The sequence below is a fragment of the Spea bombifrons genome, chromosome 11 (genome assembly GCF_027358695.1).
Source record: "Spea bombifrons isolate aSpeBom1 chromosome 11, aSpeBom1.2.pri, whole genome shotgun sequence".
Lineage (NCBI taxonomy): Eukaryota > Metazoa > Chordata > Amphibia > Anura > Pelobatidae > Spea > Spea bombifrons.
The window spans coordinates 21,499,548-21,508,690 of record NC_071097.1 but is presented as its reverse complement, the minus strand read 5'-3'; the positions used below and the strand labels follow the sequence as shown (position 1 = coordinate 21,508,690).

The 9,143-nt window shown below is 38.5% G+C and overlaps 1 protein-coding gene across 1 annotated transcript; it reads right to left on the bottom strand.

The window, feature by feature from the left end:
- Positions 1 to 3,029: 3,029 nt before the first annotated feature.
- Positions 3,030 to 5,424, bottom strand: EGR2 (early growth response 2). Its single transcript, XM_053450509.1, has 2 exons — positions 5,055 to 5,424; positions 3,030 to 4,503 (listed from the first exon to the last, which is right to left on the bottom strand). Exons 1-2 carry the CDS (start codon positions 5,224 to 5,226, stop codon positions 3,350 to 3,352), a joined length of 1,326 nt encoding a protein of 441 aa, XP_053306484.1. The 5' UTR covers positions 5,227 to 5,424; the 3' UTR covers positions 3,030 to 3,349.
- Positions 5,425 to 9,143: the final 3,719 nt, after the last annotated feature.

Here is a 9,143-nt window from a genome sequence, read left to right as displayed (position 1 = left end):
CATTAAAAGTTGTAAGCTTGCAAGCCGGGCTCTCTCCACCTAATGTATCGGCTTGTCTTAGCCTGTCAATCCTACAAGCTAAACAGTTAGAGTAAAGGGTCCTGTATCACTCAGACAAAATATTTATTGCACTCTCTGGTATGTTAATAAAATAAACCTTAGCCAGTCTGTGATTTTATTCTTTCTCTAAAGGCTTAATCACATAAAAACAGCAAAGGAGGTTTAAAGATGCTTTTTCTGTTTCTATGGGAACAAGCAAAATAAAATACACCCATCCCAATACGGACATGACTAAGACATGCATATAGGGACACAACATATGTCACTTTTTGATTCCTTACCCATGCTTCCATGGGCTCCATGGTTTGCATATGCCTGCTGTTTTAGACAGAGCTTTAGAGCACAGTGTTGCAGTGTTGGAATGTATGAGGCTGTACATTCTACCTACATTCACTTGATTCAGTACTTTTAGATCGCATTACTGCAGGATATGCACTACTCTGGCGCATGCATGTGAATGTAAGAACAGCTAGGCAAAGAAGGCATACACAATCTTTGGCTATGGTAACATTCTATCATTGTTTTGAGTGGCATGACAAAGAAGAAAAAATAATATGATGAAATTCTGCTTTTAGTTACAAAAGTGCTACTTTCAGCAGAGTGAACTGGATGGGATTTGGAGGCTTAGTTTTAATTTAAGGAAGACTTGCTTTAGTGAGAGGATGGTAGATAAGGGGAACATCATCCCAGCAGAAGTGGCAGAGGCTGATATACTGAAGGAATATAAACATGCATGGGATAGGCATAAAGCTATCCTGAATATAAGACAGGACCAACGGTCAATTAAGGTTTGAGTCTTTACATCAGACTAGATGGGCCAAATTTTTCTTGTCTGCTGTCACTATGTTTCTGTGATCGAAACAGTTTTTACATTTCTTTGGTTAAACATGTAAACGGTACTACTATACTATAAAAATACTACAAATGTAATACAAGTTCTAGAATGTTAAAATGCGCTTACAAAAGTACATAATAAAACTGAATTTTAATGGTTTGTATACAAGCGTGAAAGGGGGATTATATTGGATACATTGGATATTTTACAATTCAAAACCCGTAGCCGAGTCCCATAGTTGTGTAGATATCTGGACCAGTACCTGATCATCATGGTCTTGGAGAGACATACAGACAAACTCACACACAGATACACACACATACACTCCCGCAGCCCAACAATATTGTAGTGTTAAAGATCAGAAGGTAAAACCAGTAGGCTTGTATCTGCAATACTGAAATATTGTATATCACCCTTTTAGTGACACAGGGCTAGTGGCTCTATCACACAGTAATGTGGGCTAACTATTTCAGCTCTATTACATTGTAACATATTGTGCTTCTCTTTGACATTGCATAGATTTAACTATTTGAGTGCCAGGGGGTGAGGAATATTTAAACCTTGCATTGCAGTTTACCAAAGGAATTTGTATTATCTTGCCATCAGCCCCTCTTTAGTATAATTAGCCTAGTAGTTGAAATGATTTATAATCTGAATATGTTTGATATTAATTAGTTCTCCCCATTCATTAAATATTGATACCAGAACCAACACATGTTATATTCGAGAGATATTTATTTACAGAACATTTTTTTTATACATCTCATTGTTGAATTCCAGTTAGTGGCTGGGTAGTATTAAAGTAAACTTTACTCTTAACATTGTTATGAGTTAGTTAATTGTACAGAAGTCAGTCCCATCAATATGATTTGTATGTGACCCTTTTTAAACCAGTACTACAAAGTTAACACTTTTTAGTCACAAAACAGTGCATACAAAAATATATATTCTAGAAAAAATTGAAATATTAATTGGCAGTAATGTACAGCTATTCTGTGTGTGACTTGGGACCATGTCTCTCATCAATAAGGCAACCTATATATACATGCAGACACAGAGAAAGTTGTCTACATTGGGATTAAGCAGCCTTGGATTCTCCAGCTGTTTTTGGACTAACTTTTCCCATCAACCTTATCCATGGATCATGGGGGTTGCAGTCCAACAACAGTAAAAGGATCATAGGATCTCCAACCCTGACATCACACAAGGCACCAAGAATACTGATCAACACAAATGCATGCTTCCTAACACTATACAGAATCTATGTACACCCTTAAATAAATTAATGTCTCTGGTTCCTTATATTACATAATCACATATAGTACTTTTGCATTTAATTCAAGGTTGTAACCTCTGGACCAACTATACACACAATCAAAGGTGTATTTATACACGCAAATCAAGAGAAAATATTGATCTTGAGAAAAGTACCTCTTACCTAGGCCTCATTAGTACCAGATATGATGGTACCTTCAGACTGTACTTGTTTTAGTGACCTGTATTGGTTAACAAAATTGTTACATTCAGACAATTTCGAAACTAAGATAGGCATTAAATACCAAAAGTACCTCTTCATATGAAACCACTGCCCCAGAGCAGTCCTCAAGTCTATAAAGTGCACAATGTCTATGGCTACTACAGGTGTCCCAAAAAAACACCCTTCAAAGTTACCATGTCACTTTTTCCTGATTGTAACTAAACCAGGAAACAAAAAAAAATCATACTGTTAGTAGCCTTAAAAGATATACCTGACACACAATTCAAACAGATCTTAGAGATCCAGAACCACGTAAGACCACTTTTGACCCTTTATGCACCAAAAGCTATGCAAGAAACTGTAAAGAAGTAACATACATATCAGTCTGGTATAACTACCAGCATAGTTATAATTCACCTTTTTTTGTTTTTTTCTGGCCCCCAAGCAGCTAAGTTTTATACTATACGAGTGAGTGCAAGACAATTATTGTTATATAGAAAAAGTGATTGTGGTGTAAGGTTTGAAAAGGAGTTTTATCACTGTAATAACCAATGACATGGTCTAATGATCAGGACAAATCCACTTGTAAAACTTTACATCAGAATCACTTTTTATACATCAATCTTATTATTACTAAACAACCTCCTAGAACACAAGCTATTTCCATTCAGACCATTAGGAGGGTACAGTGCCAGTCTTTGTGTATGTAACATTTTTTGGCTTGTGGTCTGTAGTGGTACTCTTTTGTGAATAATAACATAAGAACTAACAAATAACTAACAAACAGATCTCTAATATTCCCTAACAAACCAGTGCTGTTTTAACTTACATGATTAACACTGAAGGAAAGCCACATCTGGTAACTGTTTTTAGGATACTGTGACACACATAATATGAAAGTCATCATGCTGGTATCCCCTACAATGGCAGTGATCTCTCCGTGTTCTCCTTGTCTACCAGTGGTAGAATTGTCTGTTTTAGGCAGTCCTGCTAGGACAAGGTCCCATCTGGCCACTGCTGGAAGTGGCAGAGCAGATGTTGCCCGCAGCTGGGGGGCTGAGGCTGAGAGGGCGCTCATGTCCAGTTCCGCCGCTAGGCGCCGCTGTGGCTCCGTTTGCGGAGCTCTTCCTCTCCTTCTGTCGGAGATGGATCTTGGTGTGCCGCTTGCGTTCGTCGCTCCTGGCGAACTTTCTCCCGCAGTAGTCGCAGGCGAAGGGTTTTTCCCCGGTGTGAGTACGAATGTGGGTGGTCAAGTGGTCGCTGCGGCTGAAGTTGCGCATGCAGATTCGGCACTGAAAGGGTTTGTGTCCGGTGTGGATGCGGATGTGCCTTGTTAGCTCATCGGAGCGAGAGAAGCGGCGATCGCAGCCCTCGGCCGGGCAAGGATACGGTCTCTCGTGCACCGGGGTTTTGCTGGGGCGGTTAGGGTACTTTCTAGGTCTGAGTATGGGTCGTAGGGGCAGATTCTGTGGACTATATGCGCTTGGCATCCTGGATCCCTCGGAACTGCTACCCCCTAAGTTAAATTTTCGGATAGTGGATAGTGGGGTCAGGGGTGGTGGCACCCTGATAGGGTCCAGGGGGCACGGGAAAGGCTTGAGGTCAGGCATGGAGTGAATGTCTCTTTGGCACTGAGGTTGGAAGAAAGCAGGGTAGTCCGGGATCATATTGAAAATTGTACCATCTGAAGCTGCCTTCGGGGAAGGATATGAAGGAGGAGGATATGACAACGATGTCCCAGTGGATGTGCTGAGGAAGGCTGGGTCCTGGTAAACAGGTATCTCTGCACAGCTGGAGTAAGGTGGCGGTGGTGGAGAGTACATATGATCCAGGTCACTCTGGTTATGGGCCATGCTGCAGCTCAGGCTGTTAGACAGAGGGTTGGGAGACACCGAGGAAGCGTTGGAAGAAGTTGTGGATGATGATGAAGAAGGTGTCACTCCCAGGATCCCAGCACTGACGATGTTAAAGAAGCCATCAGGATTCCATCCGGCCCCTGGATACTGGGGGTCAATGGAAAATTTTCCCATATATGTGAAAGTCTGATTGCGGGGTGTGGAAGAGTAACTGGTGGGATAAGGTAGATCGAGGGGTCTCTTCTCACCGTTCATATCAACATTGATCATTCCATCTTTAAACAGAAAGAAAAGAAATACGCTTTCAGTTAATCGAGTTCTAGAAAACGTTCTCATAACATGAATTCACTGCACTCTTTTATATCTGTATGTCATCTCTTTTTACAAGATTAAGCTCTGCGAGTCTAGAAATAAATCAACGTTTACAGGAGATTCTTGATATGTTTTCCCCTTAATCTGTGCAGGACAATCCAGACAGTTTGTCAAGTGTCTGAACTTTGTTACATGGGAAAAATGGTGATCCTGCATTTCACCTGTTAACAGAATATACCGATCAAACACCAGATGCTGTGTCCCACATCTGATAGGCATTAAATTGATCGTGAAGCACAGATCTGTTCCTCTTAATAGATAAAATGACCCACCACTCCAACTTACACATGAAGTTATGATTTACACATCTACTTATATAGCCATACAAAATAACAAACAAGCACAATATTTTGAAAATAAGCACCGAAAACACTTTTGATCATCACCATTATACAAGTAATGCCTTTCTTCAGGAACAAGGCTGAAGAATAAAGGAATTGAAGATCCAGCTTACCTCCTGTGACATTGCTCATCTGGTCAAATGTTCCTCCCAAATCAACATTAGGGAAGATTGTAACCGATGCTGACAAAGGCGATTCATCCATTTGGTACATACTTTCAGGTATCTGATGCACAAACCCCCCTAGAGTCACTGGGATTTTCTCTACAGTTTTGGCAGTCATCATCTCACCAACTGCCCTGGTACACCAGAAAAAAAAAGTCCCTGAAAACTCCTCTACAACTAGAAGCAAGTGTTCTCCTCTATAATCGTATCCGAAAAAATAAATAAAACTAATATACAAAGTAGCAAAAAATAATAAACATGGGAGGATCTCATTGATTCCAGTTCTTAATGGGTAGTGTTACTGTAACTAGTATCCTTTCCAGAGCTGTTAATCAATTGCAGTGCTCAGTAAATGGAAAGTGTTGCAGTTAAGTATTTATTCAGTAGCTTTGAATGCCTGCTACGTCACTGACCATATAAGGACTGAGGAACAGGGGCAGGGCTCCCCGCCCATCGTGTTGTCACGAAATCAGCATTAGCTGTGCCAGTGTATGAATGGGGGAGGTGGGCGGAGCTACAGCGCGCTCTCTGGGGATGAATGGAGCGCTTGTCAGATACATTGTAGCTTAGGACTACAGAGCGCGTCTCTGCATTGCGTGCGCTGTATTTGTAACGGGTAAAGGATGCTTGCGGTGTAAAGGCACACTTTTTTCTGGATACCAATTTCCTACACTGCACAATCTCCAAGGGATTCCGGTTTAGGCAGGTCTCACCTAAAAAGGCAAAGATCCGGAGCGTAGAGTTCCTCCGCCTCCTTCCACCATATATAGGAAACCTTCCGGAAAAATTAAACTTCGGAAACAACGAGCGGATCCGAAGATGTACAGTAAAACCTACTCATTTTCTCTTGGCAGCTTATTGTAACCGCAAGTGAGGAAGGAGAAAAAAAAATAGCTCACACTCACGGAATATAAGACTTTCTGTTCTGAGTGTCTGCTGGAAAGAAAGCCCTAAGAATAGTGAATGAGATCCGTTTTGGAAAGTGTCTGGCTGCGCTGTGCGGTGGAACGTTTTTTAGCCACAGGTTCAGAAAAAGAACCTGATGGGGGTTTTCTAGAAAGGCTGGTGAGAGAGAAGGTGACTTATGGTCTGGGAAAGATGTTTTACAGTAACACAGACAAGCGATATGAGGGATATGGCTCGTCCTAATTATTATTATTATTATTACTATTATTAGCAACAATTAAAGTGCCCGTTAAAGTAGAGTAGGGTATGACAAAACTAGACAGACTAAGACAAACCCATACTATAGGTAAAGAGGGCCCATTACTACAAGGTCTGTCTGGATCATTACCAAATTTGTGTGCACCCAGGTTAATCGTACCATAATAATTTAACAGAAGAAGAAGTCCTAACCTAAATCTGAGGAGCAAAGGGCCTCATGATATAGGCTGGATGAGACTAAGTAGTAGTCTTATCCTGCCTATCAATTAATTAAAACATCTCTGTGAATAAACTAAATGTTATGGTGGGTCCAACTTGGTGAGGTTTTTCTGTATAACAGCACCATGAGTCAGTTATGGAGTCACGAGCAAACCGCTTTTTATTGAATAAATTCCAAAGACTAACCGATTTGAAGAGCCCATGAAAGCTTAAAAGTTGGGAATACTCGAGGACTGATTCTGAAAAACTGCGCCTAAGATCAGCCTAATTATCATAAGATGAACATGAGGACGATAAATCTGGGACAACAAATTTGAGTTGAATGAAAGCATGACTTACTGACAACTTCTATACAAACTGACAATGGAAAACGTTTACATAAATTGCTTTCATGTATAGGTTAAAAAAAATCACTCTACAGTTTCTTCTTATATTAGACACTACACACTCCCATGCACCCATCCCGTGCACATTGAATGGTACCAAGTTGAATGGGCCACAATTAATTCACACACATATAGTGACACTTACAATTCTGTGCCTAAGGCCTTGCATATTAAAATAAACATATTTGTGATCTAAATATTTAAGCTGCATCAAGACTTTTCTTTAATGTCCCTACCAGAGACACATCCTAAACACATCCCAATTTTAAACTCTTACAGAAGCAGAAGCTCTTGTATATATTTGTATGTCTAAGTATTCAAGCACATGGATCTTTCTTTTCCAAATCAGGGCATTTCATCCCCTTTTGGGAACATCTCCAGTTTTCTCTTGACACTATAAGATCTTGTTAGCGTGCATGTGTTCCACATTCGGTTCTCCCCTTATCTCCATGTTAAAGGTTTTACAGAATTGTACATAATGTGTCAATCCCAGCTACTCCATTTAAATATTCACTAAAAAAAAATCAGTCTTGTCTATTAATATATTTATTCTTAACATCTTACTTGCCAACATCTCTCATGGGTATTCAAGGGGTAAATGTGGCTGCTTTAAGAAAAGATTGATCTATTGCAAGGTCAAAACTTAAACTGGCAAATTCTGATTACAAATTAGGGTGTTATCTGGACTGTGATATCATTGTTTATAACAATATACTAAACAGGATGCTTGACTAACATAACATGTAAATATCTGTATTATTACAGATAAAGGCAGTTTATCAACTATGGTCACAAGACATTTTTTAGCTAGTTATATCTAGAAAAGCCACTAATGCTATTAAATGAAGAGATAGTGAATAGCAAACCCATGCACTGCCCTATATCCATTGGATATAATTATTCTAGGCTATATATAACAGTTATTTACTTGAATCATTCTCACAAACTTATGCGCCGAAGTTTTAAGAGTTTTAATACTATCGGGATTTTAATCAACTCTTATGTCATCAAGTGCGCCACCTCGTGGATAAAATGAATATTGCCGAATAACAATCGCAGATTGTTATCATGTTTCTAAAAATATATTTCTTTATTTTATTGTCACATGTGCATTCAAATAATTCTACATTTAGTTCAAGATTTTCTTAGGATACTTATCACCACGCTGATCACACGCTGGATATTATTTAAAAAATGTTAAAAAATCGCTATGTTTGTCAGTTTTTATCTATACAAATAAGCTTCTGTTCCTTGTTATGGATACAGATAACTCACTGAAAGAGATTGTAAAACTGAAGGCATCATCTTACCAAAGTATGCAGTCTTAAGGAAAGGTGTCTGACCCTGGGAAAGAGGAGACTTCGGTGTAGAATAGTGAAAGTGCCCCACAGGCTGTGGAACGCACCCCGAGTGGGGCTTTTAGCAAGTGGGTGTTGCAGGGGGGATGGGGAACGTTGCCCAATCTTAAGAAAGAAATATTATGCAAATTACACGAAACAAAGAGAATGAGCCACAGATCTGAGATCGCTTTGAGATCACTTAATTGTCCATAATTATATATACCTAAATTATTAATAATGTGCAGCATAATTAATATATATTTTCTTGTTTTATTCTTAAATCTAAATAATGAATTTACAAATGTAATGTGTGGGGAGTCACATGCAAACTACACAAAAGTGAAGCGGCATTTAACTGCGTATGCTTTAATTTTCTAAATAATTATTCTAAATACATAACGCAATTAATCCTATAAATGAACATAATTGGAGATTTAAAAAATCACAAACGTATATATTGATTGTTGGCGAGTAAGGCATTATCTATACATTAAATTTGCTCAATGAAACAAAAATCCCACATACTAGGGATATTCATTCCGTAAAATATTTAAAATTCCGTTTATTTAACAGTCAAAGAAAAAAACAAACACATTTTTAAAGTTAGAAAGTTTTTAACCTACACATAATAATCAATAATTTTGAAAGTAAAACATTTTTATAATCGGATAACAGGGTAATTTTCTTATGGGCTAAGGGTTAGTATAAAAGCTAATGTTGTTTTGGTTGAAAAATAGCTAGAAAATATTCTAAAAAACGAAATTAAATTATAGTTAGGCTAATACATATATTTATATATATTTAATTGTCCTGAATGCAAAACATAAATTATACTGTGCATGTGTACAGATAGAAATAAAACATACAACTAATTTTCAGGTTACTTGGTGTTTTTAAACTTAAAAAAAAAACGCTATGCACATTTACAA